Source organism: Ictidomys tridecemlineatus, chromosome 1, assembly GCF_052094955.1.
Source record: "Ictidomys tridecemlineatus isolate mIctTri1 chromosome 1, mIctTri1.hap1, whole genome shotgun sequence".
In the NCBI taxonomy this organism is placed as follows: Eukaryota; Metazoa; Chordata; class Mammalia; order Rodentia; family Sciuridae; genus Ictidomys; species Ictidomys tridecemlineatus.
This window is the reverse complement of record NC_135477.1, coordinates 85946353-85967358: the sequence shown is the minus strand read 5'-3', so window position 1 is coordinate 85967358 and position 21006 is coordinate 85946353. Positions and strand designations below refer to the sequence as shown.

General features: G+C 33.1%; 1 protein-coding gene across 1 annotated transcript in view; it reads left to right on the top strand.

Moving 5' to 3' along the window:
* Positions 1 to 21006, top strand: part of Fcho2 (FCH and mu domain containing endocytic adaptor 2) — a 126413-nt gene that overhangs the window by 2101 nt on the left and 103306 nt on the right. The window contains exons 2-3 of the mRNA XM_078043740.1: positions 13929 to 14020; positions 19659 to 19733. Coding sequence (XP_077899866.1) covers positions 13929 to 14020; positions 19659 to 19733 — 167 coding nt within the window. The remainder of the gene's footprint in view (positions 1 to 13928; positions 14021 to 19658; positions 19734 to 21006) is intronic.

Genomic DNA, 21006 nt, shown 5'->3' with positions numbered 1-21006 from the left:
TTTTAGTTGTAGATTGACACAATACTTTTATTTAATCATTTTATGTGGTGTTGAGGATCAATCCAGCGCCCCACACCTGTGAGGCAAGCGCTCTGCCACTGAGCCAAAACCCCAGCCCCAGATATATGTTTTGAAAGTATTTTTCTCATTCTGTGGACTATCTTGATAAACAGCCTTTGCAGCACATAATTTTAATTTTGATGAAATCTTGGTAAGTTCTGATTTATTTACTTTTCTATCACCTGTGCTTTTGTTGTTGTATCTAAGAAGCCTTTGCTTAATTCAAAATTTACTCCTGGGTTTTCTTTGTAAACGTTTTATAGTTTTAGGTCATTTTAGGTATGTGATTCATTGGAAGTTAAATTTTGTGTGTGGTGCAAGGAATGGGTACAACTTAAGTTTTTTGCATGTAGATACCCAATTCCAGCACCATTTATTGAAAAGTCTCTCTCTCTTTTTTTCTCTATTAAATTGCACTCTTGTGAAACATCGTGTAGTATAGATGTACATGTTTACTTTTGTATTTTTAATTTTATTTCGTTGTTTATCCTTATACCAGCCACTATCACAGTGTTTTGACTACTGTAACTTAGTATAATAAGTTTGGGGTTAGGAAATGAAAGTATTCTGGTTTTTTTCCTTCGTTTTTTTTGAAGATTATTTTGTCTATTTTTTCTTAATTTTTTTTTTAAAGAGAGAGTGAGAGAGGAGAGAGAGAGAGAGAGAGAGAGAGAGAGAGAGAGAGAGAGAATTTTTTTAATATTTATTTTTTAGTTCTCGGCGGACACAACATCTTTGTTGGTATGTGGTGCTGAGGATCCAACCCGAGCTGCACGCAAGCCAGGCAAGCGCGCTACCGCTTGAGCCACATCCCCAGCCCTATTTTGTCTATTCTAAGTCCCTTGCATTTCTATATGAATTTTAGGACTAGCCTGTCAATTTTACAGTGGCAGTTTAGGAATACATTTTTTTTTAAATCACCCTATGCATTTATTTGTTTATTTTTTAAGTTAAAAGCAAATTCATCAACCAGGGTCCTTACCTTTAGAGTTCTGACCTTGGAGATCCCAACATTCTAGGCATATTACTATTATATGGGGGCGGGGAGAGACAGTCAGTCAGACACACACACACACACACACACACACACACAGAGAGACAGCTATCAGTACTGTTTCCTGGCCTTTGTAGGAGAAGCCCGTCCCTTCTCACTGAAATCTTTGTGGTTTATTGTCTAGGAAAAGACAGGGAAAATTCCCCCAGCCCACCCCACCTTTTTTTGCTATGATGAGGATTAACCAGGACCTCATGCATGCTATCATTGAGCTGAATCTCCAACTCTAAAATTTTTTTTTTTTTTTTTGTATTAGGGATTGAATGCAGGGACACTTAACCACTGAGACATATCTCTAACCCTTTTTAATTTTTTTTTTTTTTTTTGAGACAGGATCTTGCTAAGTTGCTTAGGGCCTTGCTAGTTGCTGATGCTGGTTTTGAACTTGTGATCCTTCTGTCTCAGCCCCCTGAGTTGCTGGATTACAAATGTGAGCCACCATACCTGGCCTGGAAACACTTTTCTAAATATATGATTGTTTAAAACATTGTTCTTTTTAATGTTTTGCATATTTTTGATGCATTAATGTTTTTAAGTTTGCTAACATAGTTTCAATTGTATTTTAACATTTTAAAGTTATATTTTGTTTTCTGTTAATTAAGTTTTGAACGTAGCCTTGTTTGTGGCTATTTAAAAAAACATTTTTCTATGCTGAAAATTGAACCCAGGGCGTAATGCATGCTATGCAAGCACTCTACCACTCTACACTCCAGCCCAGTTTGTAGCTATTTTCTGAATATTTTTGTAATATTTTTGATGTTCCCTAAAGTTTGTCCCTATTAGGAATGTGAATAAACGTGAATATCTGAAATCTAGAGAGAAATGAAAATGTAATTTGTTTTAGTCTTTGCCTGTTTTCACTGTTGAGAACAAATAGTAAAATAGACTGCATTTCATTTTATTTCCCATTCTGAAATTGAGGCTGGAAGCTCAAAATTGGAGCTTGAAAAACTTTAGAGGAATCTAAACGAGCTAGGAAAATCTAGGAACTAACTAAATAACCAGCTTCTGGGAATTTGATAGTAGTATGTTTAAAAAAACTTAAAAATTTACATAATTCAGGGTCATTTATGAAATAATTCCTTAAAATTGAGAAATTAGGGCTGGGGATGTGGCTCAAGCGGTAGCGCGCTCGCCTGGCATGCGTGCGGCCCGGGTTCAATCCTCAGCACCACATACAAACAAAGATGTTGTGTCCGCTGAAAACTAAAAAATAAATATTAAAAAATTCTCTCTCTCTCCTCTCTCACTCTCTCTTTTAAAATAAATAAATAAAATCGAGAATTTACAGCATCAATTTCACTCCTCCACGTTTAAAGTGGCATTACATTTTTTAAGAAATATTTTTCTTCAGTTGTAGATGGACACAGTAACTTTATTTTTAATTTATTTATTTTTATGTGATGCTGAGGAGTGAACCCAGTGCCTCACATATGCTAGACAAGCTCTACTACTGAGCTACAACCCCAGCCCAAATTTTTTGTAAATTTTTTAGTGTGAGGTAAGGGGAACCTTTTAAGTTTTAGGTTTCTAACCAGACAGCCTATTGATTGTCTTCACCCTACACATATAAAGGCAAACTTTTTTTTTGTTGTGGTGTTCTGTTAGTGGAAATTTTGAAAGACTGAAACTAAGTTCAAACTTGTTTAAAATCAGCACATTCTTCCTTATTCTTTCTTTAATTTTTTTTTTTGAAGTTGTAGATGGACAGAATGCCCTTATTTTATTTTTTTAAAATTTTTATGTGATGCTGAGGATTGAACCCAGTGCCTCACACATGCTAGGCAAGCGCTGTGCTACTGTGCTATATCCCCAGCCCTCTTCCTTACTCTTTATAGTTTTTCTTAACTAAAACTATCTGCTAAATTAAAAATTTCTTTACTTAATACCAGGCTTTGAAGAAAAAAAAAAGGTATTCAAAACTTCCTGCATAGCAGATGTTTTATTGCTGATAAGTCAGTTGCCATGAAGTCTAGTGCTATTGATAATCAAGCTGAAATGTTTCTCTTTTATTAAAATTGGACAGCAAAAGTAGTTTTGATACCAGAAATCCACACCATTGCCTTTAATGTGTAAAAGCAATTGTTAACCCTTCAAAAGATCATGTGTAAACTTTCAAGGGTTATTAACTGATATTACAGTGAAGTAACTCTGTATTTAGTGCCTTTCTCAAAGAATTGAATACTAGTTTACAATATTTTCTGAGGTTATATTAATATTGTACTTATAGTAATTAAAATGGCTTAATGATTTTATATAAACCTAGATTAACTCAGTAAAAATATTAAAGAAATGAATTTCATAGCTAATCATTATTTAAAGGAAAAAATAGGCAATATGCTTGAGTTAAATACTTTATAAACTTAATTTTACGTAGTAATCCTAGTCTATATGATGCATTTACATAAAGACACTCAGTATTCTTTAGTAAATGTCACATTGTAGCGAACTGAAGTTTTTAGTTAGGTGACTTTTTCTAGTCAGCAAAAAATTAACAAACAAGTTATCTCAGGTATTTTTATTATGAGATATGAAATTTTCCTCATTTCCCTTTTTAACCAGTATAGAAGTCTCATTTCATTTGTTTGTTACTTCATGGGTATTGCCAAATTGGAGCACTTGGTTATAGATATCCACCATTTATTCTATCATTACATGGGTAAGCTGGGAGGATGAAAATGGTTTTGAAAAATCTGGAATTGCTATTAATAGGATTTTGAAATGCAAAACATTATTTTATATATATATATATGTGTGTGTGTGTGTGTTTGTGTGTGTGTGTGTGTGTGTGTGTGTGTGTGTGTATGTGTATATATATAATTTTATTATAAGGTACCAGGGATTGAACTCAGGGGCACTTAACCACTGAGCGACATTTTATTTAGAGGTAGGGTTGCTTAGAGCCTCTCTTGAGTTGCTGAGGCTGGCTTTGAATTTATAGTCCACCTGTGTCAGCCTCCCAAACTGTTGGGATTACAGGTGTGTGCTACCATGCCTGGAGCAAAACATTATTATATTTTTTCTTTACTATCTAGTTTGAATTTAGTATTTTAAATGAGACATTGATACACATGTTCTTTGGGGTTATTTATCTATATGAAAATTTTAAAATATATATCTTTAGAAAATTAGTCGAGATGACCAGAGGAATGCAGAATATAGGTAGTCTTTTTATTACTTAAGATTTCCCAATATCAGGGACTGGGGCTGTAGCTCAGTGGAAGAGCACTTGCCTTGCACATGTGAGGCCCTGAGTTTGATCCCCAGCACCACATATAAATAAATAAATAAATAAATAGATAAATAAGAAGATATTAAAAAAAGAGAAAAAATTGCCAAATACTGCAGTTTGGGATATCTGGTTAGGATGCTATCCCATCAGGTGGTATACTAAAACTAAATACAAATGCACACAGGTATATGCATTTACCGTTAATAGATTTGCAAATCATTTTACATGGTTAATTTTTAAAAGGTACAAAAGGGAATATAGTGTAAAATCTCCTGCCATCAAGATCTCCGTAAAGGAAGTCACTGTTACCAATTTCTTAATAGCTTTCCATAGATAATCTATGTATATACAGGCAAATAACATTCACCAAAAAATGAAACAAGTATTATTGTATAACTGTTAGCTAGTTAGCCATGCCCAAATAATCTTCACTGCAACAAACTATGAAAATACAGACTATAGATTCATCTTATTTGTTTCCATTAGTCTTGACAAGTAGACATTCTAAAGTCAAAGAATTTTAGATTTCACTAAATTTTACTGTGAGACCCTTAGGGGTGGTTTGTTTGTTTTGTATTTTTGTCTAAATTTTAAAATAAATTTGGAAGTAAAAAATCAATAGTGAGTCTGCATAAAGAAGGATTTTTGAATATTGATATTGGAAAGGATAAAAATTTGATGTTTTTTCTAGTCCTGCCCATTAAGTCTTAGACATTCTAATCCTTTCAGAACTACTTAAATTATTTAGGCAAAGGATGGGAAAATCCTGCACATTTGATTAATATAAGCTATTTGAAAGTAGTTTTTCAACTCATGGGACTATCTCTTGAAATTATCCTCTTGATATCATAATTCTAAAACAGTTTACAGAAGCACCTTTAGAAATCCAAATGGAAATGTGGTGCCGTAGGGATTTATAAAGGAAAGGGAATAAGGGTTTGATTTTCAGTTTTCTAAGTGTGGAAGAATTAAAGGATATTAGAGTTGGAAGAATTTTAGTATTAGTCTTGTCCACAAAGTAAGCATAAATTGGCCAGATGTGGGAGAAACAAAAAGATCAGCACAGCCGCTGCTAGATTTACATCATTGGGTAGGGTTCTAGAGAATCTTGCTAGAATGGCCAGAGTCAACAAAGATGAAATTGGGATGTGACTAGTGAACTGTGTGTTGAAATTGAGAAGATATTTATGCTCCTTCATGGAATTGAAGGAATAAAAGTATGGAATCTATGACAAGAATGTTTGCTTGATTTTAGAGAAAAGGGGAACGTATAACATAATTAAAGCAAGTTGGTGGTGATTGGTTTTAAACCAAAGGAATGAGAGTTTTCAGTTGGTTGAAACAAATACTTAAGTACAATTTTCTTTTTAATTAATCTATTGCTACTGATAGGTAAAACACCAAAAAAATACAGAATAAGAATTACCTATAGCCTCTCCCTTTAACCGTATCATTTTCTTTAGAAATGGAAAAATCAAGATCACTTATACTGTATAGTTCTGTGTCTTGATACTTTTTAAAAAATATTTTTAGTCATACGAGGTAGATGGACACAATATCTTTATTTATTTTTTTTACGTGGTGCTGAGAATTGAACCTTGGTGCCTCACATGTTCTAGGGAAGTGCTCTACCACTGAGCCATAACCTAGCCCTATATTTTGATACTTTTAAATGATACTATCATCAAGCATTTTTCTCATATGATTAGCTTTTTGGAAAATTTTCAGTGACTCCATGAAGTTTCATAAGTTTCCATGAAATGGATAGGCTGTTATTTTTGATTCCCTTTTGGATACTTAGATTCTGCCCATTTTTTCCCAATCATGAATTATGAGGACTAGAGTTAAGTACTGATGTGAACAAGGTGCTAGCTTTAGAAAATGCTCTTCTGTTTCCTGGAAGAATAAAGAGTTGAGAAAGCTGAAATTAATTTCTTTTCATTTTGAAAGTAATAATAACTATTGTGTTTATAGAATAGTACAGAAAATTCAGAATCTAAATTTAAAAAATGATCTCACCACTGCTTGCTTCTGCTGTTTTTTCTGAACCCTATATGTATCTATTTAGATAGCTTTAAGGATTTAAATGGAAGAGATGAGTTATAATTAAAAAGATTAGGGAGGAGTAACCTAGGGGTGAGAAAAGCAGTGTTTTAAAAATGTAATTTCTTTCCTTTGGTCAACCAACAAATGTGAGTCACTTTTGTACCTTCAGCAAATAGTTCTGACTGCCGAAAACTGCTTTTTCTACATATTTTAATTACTATTTTTCAGCTTCAACAATATCTTGCAGTGGCTCTGAAGAATACTTTTAGAGATCCTGACTGAAAATTTCAGTATGTAACAAAATGTTGACTAGAAGAGGTTATAACTTGTGATGTCATGTTTATTTAGAGAAAAACTGTTTTCATATGTTGTATCCTCCTCTTAGCAATTTTCAAGGCAAAAATGGCATGGGAGGACTGTCATTGTAGATTTGTTGAATTCCCATCAAAAGGATCTTTAAAGGTTCTTTACTAGAAGGGCTGATCTAAGAAAAAATATCTTTAGACAGTTAAATGTTTCATGATGTTTTTCGGACAATACTGGATAAAGTGACAACATGTATTAGCTCATTAGGTACCGAGTTTCTAATTCTGTGAGTATTCCAACAGAATTGACATAGGTATATTAAAATAGGTTGGTTATCCTGATCTAGAGTGTATGTATCCTTTATTATTATTAAAAATGAAAAATACAGATTGTTCTATAAATAGAACACTGATACAATATAGTATCTTTTACATATGTAAGCCATCCTATAAATAGGACATTGGGCAAATATGATACCTGAGATGCTGGGACAAATGGGTGTTATATTTTGTAGTGACTTGTCCAAAATTATCTAATAAATGTCAGTAAGAGCTGTAGTAACAGGAAAATGTAGATAGGGCAGGAAATGATGATATTTCTTTATTTTTCATTTTTCTTTATAAATTTATTTGTTTATTCTAATTAGGTATATATGATAGCTGGATGCATTTTGATTCATTGAACACAAATGCAGCACAATTTTTCATTTCTCTAGTTGTACACTGTGGTGAGCCGTTTCTGTGAACTGTGGCCGCCATTACAAGATGGCGCTGGCTCCGCTGTGGTTTATGATAAACAACTCCTTGTTTTGGGAGAGTTGGCACGTAGCTGTAAAACACCCTATGAGAAAGATCCATGTGGCAGTTGTGCATTGGGGCTTGATGTGCTTTATCAAGGCTGGGGCGCTCGGGTGAAGTAGTAGTGGTAGGGTAGAAGAAGTAGAGGCAGAGGTAAAAGTAGCAGTAGCAGTAGTAGTAATAATAATAATAATAATAATAATAATAAATAATAATAATAATAAGAGAAGCTTCCAGAGACACATAATTAAAGGCCTGAATAAACTGCTGAGAGAAGAATCCTGTGTCATGTCCTCCTTGCTGGCGAGGGGAGTAAGGCAGTACACCATGTAGCATCACACCATATGTGCAGTCACACATGTACCAAGGGTAATGATGTCCATCGTATTCCACCATCTTTTGGTGTATCTTAAAAGTATCCTTTCTTTGGGTTTCACCTAAAGCTTTTTTGAGAAACCGAGTCACTTGACTGCTTCTTTTAGGCATCTGAACTTGACCCTATGATCCTGACTTGAGCTTAGCCCAAAGTGATCCTTTCTGCCATCTTTCACATATGTACTCCATGATCTTGCACTGGGCATGCCCAGAAATGTGTCCACTGTCATTCCAGTTGAACTGTGCCTTGAACTGAGCATGCTCAGAAATGTGCCTGCTCACCCCATGTATGCTTTCCTAAATAAATGTGCATTAGCTCCCCAATAGAATCCCCATGCTTTCTTTCCTCAGGGAGAGCATAGCTTTACAGACAACTGGTGCTCACTGCAGGTCATATAAGTCTTTCTGCATTCTTTTATCTTCTGATTGTGTTCATTAGATTTATGACCACTAATTGGAGAACCCAATGCTTTTGGTTACATTTTTATGACTTGAGAGCTCATTTAAAGATATCTTTTTAAAACGAGAGCCTTCTTGGTATGTATGGCTTGCCTGGAAGTCCCAGCTCTTCAAGAGGCTGAGGTAGGAGCTTACAGTGTACTGTGGATCAGTAGTGGGATCCTGTCTGTGAACAGCGGCTGTACTCCAGCCTGGGCAGCACCCTGAGGCCACTTACCATCCTTAAAAATAATGAAAAATGTAAATTAGATGACTTTGTCCTCTTTAAAACCTTCTGCCCTGCCTGATAGGATGGCACATATCTAGAATTCCAGCGAGTTGAGAGGCTGAGTCAGAAGGATCGCATGCTGGAGACTGGCCTTGCCAACTTAGTGAGACCCAAATTGATGAGGCTGGCTTCAAACTTGTGATTCTCCTGCCTCATCCTCCTCAGTAGCTGGGATTGGATGGTTACCTCAGCACTTGGCTCTTATTCCCTTTTTAACATATGCTCCACCAGGTTCCAGGTTTGCAGACATCCATGGCCCAAATGGCAGTATTTATTTTTCTTTCTCTTTGAGTCTTTTGGTCAACAGTCACTGCCTAGGAAAGGAAATTTGCCATCTTGTTTGATGCAAAGTCCTTATTTGTCTATGGTATCTGAAAGGAAAGCGAGGAACCTGGAGATGGTGAGTGAGAAATCAAAGACCAAGACCAGGTAGAGATACACAGGAGAGTTTATTTGACAAAGCTTACAAATAAAGGCACATCTCTCATAGATGGAGAGAGTCCCAGTTATTTATTTTTGAGAGGATTTGGATGTAAGGATGGTTTAGGCATATTACTGATGATGTTTTATTGGAGGCATCTATTTATCCTTCTCTCACCCTTCCAAAAGTTTTTATTTTTTAAGTTGTAGATGGACACAATATCTTGATTTTATTTATTTATTTTTATGTGGATTGAACGCAGTGCCTCACACATGCTAGGCAAGTGCTCCACTACTGAACCACAACCCCAGCCCTCCAAAAGCTTTTTTTTTAAATTAAAAAGGAGGAGGCTGGGGTTGTAGCTCAGCGGTAGAGCACTCACCCAGCACGTACGAGGCGCTAGGTTCGATCCTCAGCACCACATAACAATAAATAAAATAAAGATATTAGAAAAAAAAATTAAAAAGGAAATTTAGTGAATCCATCATTTGAACTCAGTATACAGTATACAGTCTATCTTCTGCCTGTTTTCCAATTTTTTTAAAAAGTCTAAAGCTAAACCTTCTTTTAAAAAAATTTTTTTTAGTTGTAGATGGACACACAGTATCTTTGTTTGCTAATTTATTTTTTTATGTGGTGCTGAAGCTCGAATCCAGTGCCTTACATTTGCAAGGCAAGCGCTCTAGCACTGAGTTATGGCCTCAGCCCTCCAATTCTTACAGTTATCAAAAGTGAAGCATATCCAGGTTTTATTTTTAGTGTTTAACTTACTATTGACCTTAAAAAATTTGTTGAAGGACAAGTTTCAAAATCCTTTTTTCTTAAAGAATAAATATGCTACATTATTGTATGTATTTATTTTAAAGTATAAAGTTGTTATCAAATTAAATAAAAAATGTCTTTGGGTTTCAAAAGGTAGACCTAACGACTTATTTAAATGTTTTAATTAGAAATTTCAAGGATGCCTCACTTGTGACTTCTGTATTAGACTGGAAAAAACTTAAACATTTAAAAAATATTTTTAGTTGTAGATGGACACAATACCTTTATTTATTTTTATGTGGTGCTGAGGATCAAACCCAGTGCCTCACACATGCTAAGCAAATGTTCTACCTCTGAGCTGCAACCCCAACCCAAATTTAAACATTTTTAATGACTTATTTATAACTTATCTTTTTAGCTAAATTTTAGTTTAGTTGTTAATACAAGTGCAAAAATGATATGATAACATAATATCATTCTCATATTAAAAGTAACATCTTGCCTGTGCAAAAAGGAATCTGGATTGATGTACATCAAACTGTTAACTGAAATCATCTTAATTAGAGCAGGAAGAGGAAAAAGATAGGTACCAAGAAATTTGTTGTTTTTTAAAACATTTTTTTTTTTTTAGTTGTAGATGGACACAATACCTTTATTTTTAGTTTATTTTTATGTGGTGCTAGGGATCAAACACAGTGCCTTACATGCTAGGCAAGCACTCTGCCACTGAGCCACAATCCAGGCCCCAAGAAATTTGTTCTTTTAAAGGGCTTACATGATTCTGAATTTATAATCTTCCAAGGATGCTGAAATTACTATTCCTTTTTTTTTCTTTTTCATGTTAAAAATCATTTACAGAGATTTTGATTGTTTAGTGTTGGGGACTGTGAACCTAGGACCTTACGCATGGTAGGCGAGTGTTATAGCATTGAGCTTCACTCCCAACCCAATTTGCAAAGATGTTTAATACTCGTTTGTATTGGATTATAATAAGATTTGATTTACCCTAGGTTATAGCTAGTGGACATTCAATCAGAGTACTACTTTTTGTAAAATGCTTTTGTGATCAACTGATAAGAGATCCCATCTAAGTTTGAACCTTCATTGTAATTTTCTTCTTTGGACCAGCAAAGGTATTGATAGCTGTTTTTGCCAGTTAATAATAAAAATTGCTCTGCAAGAATTTTTTGATTAAGAAGGATAAGCTGAATTCTTCCAGAGTTTTGTTAGCTCTTAACACAAGAACTTAGGAAGGGAAACATATAAAAAAACATGTATTCACTTTTTAAAAATAATTTTATTGAGGTATTTTTTTATATGCCTTATAATTCACTCCTTGAATATGTACAATTCAGACTGGGGGTTGGAGCTCAGTGGTAGAGCCTGTGTTGGATCCCCAGTAATACAATAGAAATAGAAATAAAATTCAGTTCATTATTTTTTGGTAATATTCATTGATATGTGCAGCCATCATCAAATACAATTTTAGAGCATTTTCATCACTTTAAGGAGAAACCTCTGTAACCTTTATCATTCATCCCCTACCTTACTTTCCTACCTTCAAGCAATCCATTTCTCTATTTTCTGTCTATGTGTATTTCCCTGTTCTGCGCTTTGATATGAATGAAATTGTAATAGTATGTGGTCTTTTGACAACTGTATCTTTCACTTAATGTAATGTTTTCCAAGTTTCCTCAGTGTTGGAGAATGTAACAATACTTTATCTTCCACATTCCCCCCCCCTTTTTTTGGTACCAGGCGTTGAACCCAGCAACCATCGAGCCACATCCTCAGCTCTTTTATTTCATTTTATTAAAAAAAATTTTTTGAGATAGGGTCTTGCTAAATTAGCTACGGCCTCGCTAATTTGCTGAGGCTGGCCTTGAACTTGTGATCTGCCTGCCTCAGCCTCTCAAATTGCTGGGACTACAGGTGTGCACCACTGCACCTGGCCTACTTCATTCTTTTTTTATGACCCAATAATATTCCATTGTATAGGTATATCACTTTGTTTTTATCTGCTCATCAGTTGATAGACATTTGGATTATTTCCACTATTTAGTTATTGTGAATAATACTGCTACGAACATTCACGTACAAATTTCTTTGTGGACATGTATGTGCTTAATTCACAAGTACTGATCAAATTAACAAATAAGCCCGCTGAAAATAAGCTTGATGGATACTGATGTACATACCTACACTTAAAAATGTAGCCACTTGGGTGTGGGTTTCTTTGGGGAAACAACAAAATATTATAAAATTGATTTTGAAATATGTGTATTTAATATACTGTCATCTCTTATTCAGGCTTTACAGTAAGTTTTTGACATGTTGACAGTAAAATCTAGGTTCTTTGTTAATCACCTCAACTTCGAAGTTTTTTTTTTTTAAGTTGTAGATAAAATACCTTTATTTTATTTATTTATGTGTTGCTTAGGATAGAACCCAGTGCCCCATGCATGCAAGGCAAGTGCTCTACCACTGAGCTGCCACACCCCAGCCCTGAAGTTTTTAATAAAAGGATATATATATATATATATATATATATATATATATATGCAAATATATTTATCTTTATGGAGGTATATATGTGTGTGTCTATATATGTGTGTAATATCTAAATAACATATTCATTTGAAGTATTTAAGTTATTGCTTAATTTGTTTCAAAGAAAATGTTCATGATCAATAAATATCTGTTAATAAGTTTGTGAAATTGTATTAGAGAAAAGGAATGCCCCTTCTACTGGGAATTCCTGAATAATATGCTATCTAGATATCTGAATTTCTTAATAAATAACTTACTTCTTCAAGGGCTTCTTAATCAGAATACAGATTCTGAAGGTAATTTAATTCTCTTGTGTGCTCAGTAGTCTGACTCACTGTATTTTTTGACCTGGACATGAATGAATTTCCAAATAGAAGAAATAACAAATGGATTTGTAATCAGGCAAGGTGTTTATGTGTAGTGCCTTTGAAGGAGGTTCCTTGTGCATCATGATCCCTATTAGGAAAAATGTTCTTTCTCAGTTAAGAACTGAGGGGCTGGGTTTGTGGCTCAGTGGTAGAGTGCTTGGCTAGCATGTGTGAGGCACTGGGTTTAATCCTCAGCACCACATAAAAACAAATAAATAAATGATGTTATTTTAGAAAATCCCTAAGTTAAAAAAACAAAACAAAACTGAGGATTGGAGTAGCTAATATTGTTTCCTAAGGTATATTACTGTTATTATATTAATTTTACTCTATTGAATACTAAATTTACTAAATTTTACTTAATATCAATAAAATAGTAAAATTTAGTACATTTGGCACTGAAGAAAAATAAACCTGTTAAAGAGAGTTGTTTAGTTTATTAGTGGTCTTTTATTTCACAGATTAGATTGACATTTCTCATGTTTTCTTTGTCGTGATTTACTAATTTAGTATTTATACAATTACACAGCAATAAAGTGTAGTGATCTGATTATGTTATTCTAATTAGTTGAAAGATTTTCTAGGAAAATGTAGTGATCTGATTCTGTTATTCTAATTAGTTGAAGACTAAGAAAATAGCCGGTTTCTTCTCTTTTCTTAAAATTTTATTCTTTTCAAGCTCTCTCAAGTTTACTAAAGGGTTTAGAATAGGAATTGTAAAGTATTTGTTTTTCTGGTTTCTAATGCTTATATGATGAAAAAATACTATGGCATCTTGACTCAGGTCAAGATTTAGTTGTTCTAAAGCACAAATTCTTGAGTTAGTTTCTTAGTATGTCTCAAAAGAACTGAAAGGGGATTTTAAAAGGTCTGTTGCTGATATTTTCTAACGTAATGCTGTATGTTAAAATTTCAGACTTATGTTCATTAATTATACCATTATGGGTGATTATGGAATATGAGCATATGTGTGTGTATATCTATATGTGTATATATAGTAAATTACATTTATCAAAGCATGTAGAATTGCATTGATAACAGTTTAAAATCATACTGTGAATGATAGTGGTTAAATTGAGGAAAAACAACTTACCAGAGCATAAGATTTGTAAGATAAGAATAATATTTATGTAGTCTAGAGTTATTGTATTCTCCAGTCATTTTTTACCTCTTTCTCTTTTGTTAAACTAAATATCTATAAGCTAAATATTAAATATCTTTGAATTTTAGGGAGAAAAAAATAGTGGCTTTGATGTTCTCTACCATAATATGAAACATGGACAGATATCAACAAAAGAACTAGCAGATTTTGTAAGAGAAAGGTATGTATTTGTTATAAGTAATTTGTTAAACAATTATCAATTTGAATTATAGAATATAAATAATTGGACAAAATTTGGTAGGGTTTAGAATAATCAATGGACACTTTTAAAAAGTATACTGTAACTATATGTATATAAGTATACTGTAACTATATGTATATTTGTGTATATATATTTATGAATGTTATGTCTTTTTATTTACTTTTTGCAGTACAGGGGATTGAATGCAGGGGCACTTTACATCTTAGCTACATCCCCACCCCTTTATTTTATTTTAGTTCTGAGACTGGGTCTTGGTAAGTTGCTGAGGTTGGCCTCAAACTTGCAATCTTCCTGCCTTAGCCTCCTGAGTACCTGGGGTTATAGTGTGTGCCATCCAGCCTACCTATAATTATATTTTAGAGGAGTATTTTTTTTTAATCATCTACATACCTGAGGGCTGAATAATGGTTTGGAGAGACATTGTTAAATACTTGGTTTGCAAATTAATGCTTAACATAATATTTATGCATTTTTCATTGGATATGTTAGCAAAAGTGATGCAATAAAAGATTTAGAAATATTATAGGATAAAATATTGTTCTCAATTTCATTTATTTTGTTTTTGATCTTATTTATTTCCTTCTTAATTATTTCCTATCTTTTACTCATTTTGGAATTAGTTTGTTTTTCTTTTTCTAGGACCCTGAGGTGTATAATATTAGATTATTTGGTATCTTTGTTTTTTTTAAGTGTAGGCACTTAATGCAATAAACTTTTCTCCTAGAACTGCCTTATACTGTCCTAGAGAACTTTATTTTTTGTATCTCTGTTCTCATTTGAATCTAAGAATTTATTGCTTTTGAGGCTGGGGATGTGGCTCAAGTGGTAGCACGCTCGCCTGGCATGCGTGCGGCCCGGGTTCGATCCTCAGCACCACATACAAACAAAGATGTTGTGTCCACTGAAAACTAAAAAATAAATAAATAAATATTAAAAAATAAAAGAAAAAAAAAGAATTTATTGCTTTCTTCTTTCATTTAGAATCCACTCCTCATTTAAAAGAGTACTGTTCAATCTTCATGTGTTTATGTGGTTTCTATAATTTTTATTCCTGTTGATTTCTAATTTCATTCCATTATGATTTTATAAAATGCATAGGATTATACCAGTTTTTTGTATTTGCTAAGACTTAGGTTGTGACTTAGTATATGGTATATTGTGGAAAAGGTTCCATGAGCTGCTAAGGAAAAAGTGAATTCAGCTGTTCTGGGGGTCATTTTGTAGATGTTTGTTTGTTAAGTCTAGTTGATTTATAGTATTATTTAGATTGGAAATATTTTTATTGATTTTTATGTTGAATGACCTATTGGTGAAAGGGGTACCTTACCACTGAGCTACATCCTCAGCCCTTTTTATTTTTTATTTTGAGACAGGTCCTGGTAAGTTGCTGAGGGCCTCTTTAATTTGCTGAGGCTGATCTCAAACTTGTGATCCTTCTGCTTCAGCAACCTGAGTCACTGGGATTATAGGTGTGTGCCACAGTGCTCAGCATGACATTTTTGTTTAAGGTGGCTTTCTGGACTTAAAAATCACATTATTTGTCCAACAGAATTAATGATTATTTAAAAATTTTCCAGTCTTTAGTTAATTTGAGTCATGTAATTTATTATTTAGGTTTTATGGCCCATTCACACACAAAAAAATGCTCTTTATTTTTATTATTCTCATACAGTTATTAGTGAAATTTGTTAAAATTACTTTATCTTGAGGTTGGGGTTGTGGCTCAATGGTAGAGTGCTTGCCTAGCACACATGAGACACTGAGTTTGATCCTCAGCACCACATAAAAATAAATAAAGTAATTAGTGTCATTGTATCCATCTACAACTAAATATATATATATATATATATTTTTTTTTTTTAAATACTTGGATAATTTTTCTTTTGTGTTAAATACGTCTTTTTAAAATTCTAGTTGATATGGATTTGCTGATAAATTCTCAATTTTTGTTAGTGTAATAATATCTTTATCATCATTTAAAATGCTTTTGAACACATACAGAACTGTACAGAAGTTCTTAATGTAAGGAACTTCCATGTAGCAATTACCCAGCCTCAACATGGCTATTCTTGTTATCAAATCATGGTCATTCTTGTTCCACCTGATCCATATCACTGCTACTAAATTGTTATAAATTCAGTATCAGATTCAGAAATGTTACATTTCATCCATTTGCATTTCAGATGTATCTTTAGAAAAGCCTTTAAAAAGCACAGCATTTCCTATCTAAAAATGTAGTATTAATTCCTTAGTATCACTGAATATACAGTGAGTGCTCAGTTTTCCTTAGTTGCTATGAACATACACAATGCTTATGTACATATACATACACATATGCACATATGTCGTTGATGTCTTCTAATTAGTATCCTAGCAAGATCTCTATATTATACCTGGTTGATGTCTTTTTTGGTTTGTTTCTTTTTCAGGTCTCTTATTTTCTTTTTGTTGTTAAATAAGTCAGAGTATACTACTTAGTGTCCCACTTCTGGTAATATGTAATGACTTTACTTAACATTTTTACTTACCTTTATATTTCCTATAGATTATTTGCATCTAGCATCTTGAACAAATTACACTTAGTATTTTGAGCAGAATACATAATAGGTGGTGGTGCATACTCTATCAGAGGTGTGTACCATTCTCCATCCTAGGAATGTAACATCCAATTATATCTGTTTTGTGATGTTAATGATTGTTGATGTTCATCACCTAGTTCAATTATTGCCTTAGGAATTTACTTTCATTTATATTTTGCTGAATATAGAATTCTAATTGGCAGATTCCTTTTTTAAAACAAATCTTTGAAAATCATTTCATTATCTGCTGCGAAATGTTAGCAGTTAGTCTAGCTATTGCTCCTTTGAAAGTGACATTTGTTGGTTGACAATGTTTGACTGATTTTGTTTTTTAGTCTTTGGTTTTCAGCAGTTTTACTATGATATAACTAAGTGTTGATTGCCTTTTTTTTTTCTTCATTCTTTTGTGGTGCTGAGGATTGAACCCAGGACCCTCATGTATGCTAAGTGCACTTGCCATTGAGCCATATCTCCAACCTTTTTTTAATTCATGCTTTTAGGTTTGTTGTGTTATTTAGATCTGTAATTTTATAGCTTTTGTCAGCTTTGGAAAATTCTCCGTCATTATTTCTTTCAGTATTTCTTCTTACCCATTCTTTGTTTCTTCATATGTTAGACTCTCTATTTCCTCTTCTTTTGTCTTTGAGCTTTAATCTGGGATAGATTTCTTCTTATCTGTCTTCTAGTTATCAAGTTCTCACTACAATGTATCAATCTGCTATAACAATCTCATCATTTGAGCCAGGTATAGTGGTGCATGCCTATAATCCCAGCGGTTGGGGAAGCTGAGACAGGAGGACGGCAAGTTCAAAGCCAGCCTCAGCAGTTTGGCAAGGCCATAAGTAACTTAGCGAGACCCTGTCTCTGAATAAAATATAAAAAATGGTGGGGATGTGACTTAGCGGTTAAGCACTCTAGGTTCAATTCCTAGTACCAAAAAATAAATAACAATTAAAATCTCATCCTTTGAGATATTAATTTTGGTTATTTTATATTTCAGAATTTCAATTTGTGTGTTTTTTTCCCCCCTAATTTGACAATCTTTCTTCTAGTCCTTTTTTTTTGGTGGTGGTGGGGTACCAGAGATTGAACCCAGGGGCACTCAGGCATGAGCCACATTTCCAACCCTTTTTTTGTATTTTGTTTAGAGACAGATTCTCATTGAGTTGCTTATCACCTCACTATTGCTAAGACAGGCTTTGAATTAGAGATTGTCCTATCTCAGCCTGCTGAGCCGCAGGGATTATATGTGTGTACCACCGTGCCTGGCTCTTCTAGTCCTTTTTAATGATTTTCAGGTTTCTATTGAGATTCTTGATCTGATTTATGTATGATCTTGAACATAATACATGTACTCAAAGTCTAAGCTTTGTCATCTTCGCATTTGGAATCCTGGTAATTTGTTTCTGTTGTTTTTCTGTTTGTTTATGTTATCTTGTTTCCTTATGTGCTTAGTGGTTTTCTGAGTGTATATAAGATGTCTATACAAAAATCCAACATCAGAATTTGAAGAGATGGTTTGTGATTCCTGTGAGTGCTTGTCTATGCTTGTCTATGGTTCATCCTTACTTGAAGAGTATTGCATTTATTACCCCAACTTCATAGAATGGGATTTCCCCTGCTTCCTATCATATTTTTATAAGTTTGTTTTCCTTGCTCGTGAGACTGTGGAAAGCTTTTTTTCACTCTTAGCTTTTCAGCTACCTCTTCTTGATGCCCCTAAGAATAAAGATGCCCCACATTCCTGACTCACTTCTTGGAGTATTTTTCTCTTGGATTTTGGTCTTCTGATTCTTATCTTTGATTGGTTCTCTGGTGCTTTTAAGTCACTATTTCCCCTTTCCATGATTTTCTAATTTTCCTTAGTAGGAGGTTTTGGTATCATACTCACATTACTGTTATTTGAAATTTAAGTGTGTGTGTGTGTGTGTGTGTGTGTGTGTGTGTGTGTTTATTTTTTGCTCTTAAACAACAATTGAGATACTGATATTTCTTTCTGAGTGATTTTTAGGTGATCAAAGTATTACTTTTATAATATACCATTATTTAAACAATACCAAAAAGTTTAGAAGAATAGGAAAAAACCACAGTGTTATCTGTGAGAGGCAGTTACTGCTACTAATTCTTTTTTATTTAACTATTTTTGGTAGGGGCTGAGTTTGGGAAGAATTTAGAAATGAGCTTAGTTTGGATATTCTGATTTTGCGGTGATGCAGATATCTAAGTGTAGCTAGGACTGGGGCCTTTATTGGTGTAAGAGCAGTGTAAATGGATTTAGATAAGGGCAGAAAGTTTAACCTGTCAAATGAAAAGACAGAATGTTCCACTATTAAGGAATTAGCACTGTTGAGAAGGACCAGGGTAATTATGGGAAAGGTAAAACTATAACATTCATTGATTATTTATCTGTAGAATAATTTGTTTTTTAACCATATTTAATGGATTTTTTAAGCCTAAAATCTGATCCACTAAATAACAGTTAAATAAAACACATTTTTTTAGTATGAAATACTTATATTTTAGACCTAATCACAAAATAAGCTCCAAAATTCAGGACCTCAGACTTTCTGCTGGTTCATATTTAGTTGTGTGCAAATGACTGCCATTAGTTTCTTGTTCTTTTAAATATGGATCTCAGTTTTGAATAATAACAAAATTATGTTAAGTACATTAAGGAAGTATTAAATACAAATGACTTATCACAGTGAATTAGTTTACAGATGAATACAAGAAGCAACACTCTTGTTTTTCCTGTTCAAATAACCATTGATACTAAAAATAAAAAAGTAAATTCATTAAAACTTACTGTGATGTAAGTTATTTTAGTTCTGAACCAGCTTTTTAAAGTATATGTGTACAAACGGCATATAGACCAGAAATTTAGAACTGTATACTATAATTTTTAGCATATAATTTGAAGTGTCTTTTTGTTTCTTCATTGTTACTGTATTTTGGTAACTGTTATGTTTTTGGTCACTAATTAAGAGATATTCTAATATGGAAATTTGATTCAACAGAGCTACAATAGAAGAGGCATATTCCAGGTCAATGACAAAACTAGCAAAATCTGCAAGCAATTATTCACAACTTGGGTGAGTTAATTTCTTCCTCTTTTTCAGTGTTCATTTAGGCAAAATTCTTAAGAATATTAGGTTTCTACTTAAGATATAGTAGTTCAGAAATTCAGCGATATACATCATTTAACAATGGTAATACATTCTGAGAAACACATGTTAGGTAATTTTTTGTTATGCAAATGGCATAGGATATACTTACACAAACTAAAATGACTATAATATCATGAAGTTATATGAATTTAATGGGATTACTGATATATATTGTTTATGTGGTTTGTCGTTGATTGGAATGTCAGTATATATGTATGATAGGTGTTTATTTAAAATGTGTCTTATGAATATATTCTTGACTTGCTAGAAAATATAATAATGTTGCTGAATCAGTTAACACAAAGAAATTTGACAATTATTTTTTCAAATTTGAGATGATGAATGATACCACTTTACAAGTGGTAAGTTTTCTATCAGTTAATTTAAATTCTGTTGTAATATAACAGTGATCTTTAAAACTCACTTAGCATAAACTATCTTATTAGTGGATTAAAATCCATTAAGATGACTACGTAGTGGTTTAGGAGGCTGAGGCAGGAGGATTAGGAGTTCAAAGCCAGCCTCTGCAAAAGCGAGGTGCTAAGCAAGTCAGTAAGACCCTGTCTCTAAGTAAAATATAAAACAGAGCTGGGGATGTGGCTTAGTGATCAAGTGCCCCCAAGTTCAATCCTCAGTACTTAAAAACAAAAAAAATTTCCATTAAGATTTCTTTTTATTATTTTAAATATCATCATTAGAACTTTCTTTAAAAATTTGTATTGAAAAAATATACTCCTTGAAAATTAATAACAAAAATGTATTTAAAATGAAAATGTGCTCATATCCATAATCACCTGAACCACAACAACTCAGGAAGAAATGATTAATCTTATTTAATTATCTAAAAATTGAGGAAAGGTTGTATTTTAACTAAGATACTGAAATAATTAGTCTGAAAAGATTTTTTCAGTGATTATCAATAAAAACTTCTTCTATATCTGCAGTTCTGATAAACCTGTGAATCCTCTAAAATTTCATGCAAAATTGTGTAGAGATGTTAACTTATATTTTCATTTAAGAAGGGTCTATATAAATAATTGCATTCACAAATAATTCTGTGATTAAAAATGATTGAGTATTTTATGTAAGTATTCTAGAGTATGGTTAAATGAATTTGAACAAAAGACTTTCTGCTTTGTGTTTTGGGCAAAGCAGAGTTGGAATCTTTGTTCACTTTTAGTGTAGTGGTACTATTCAT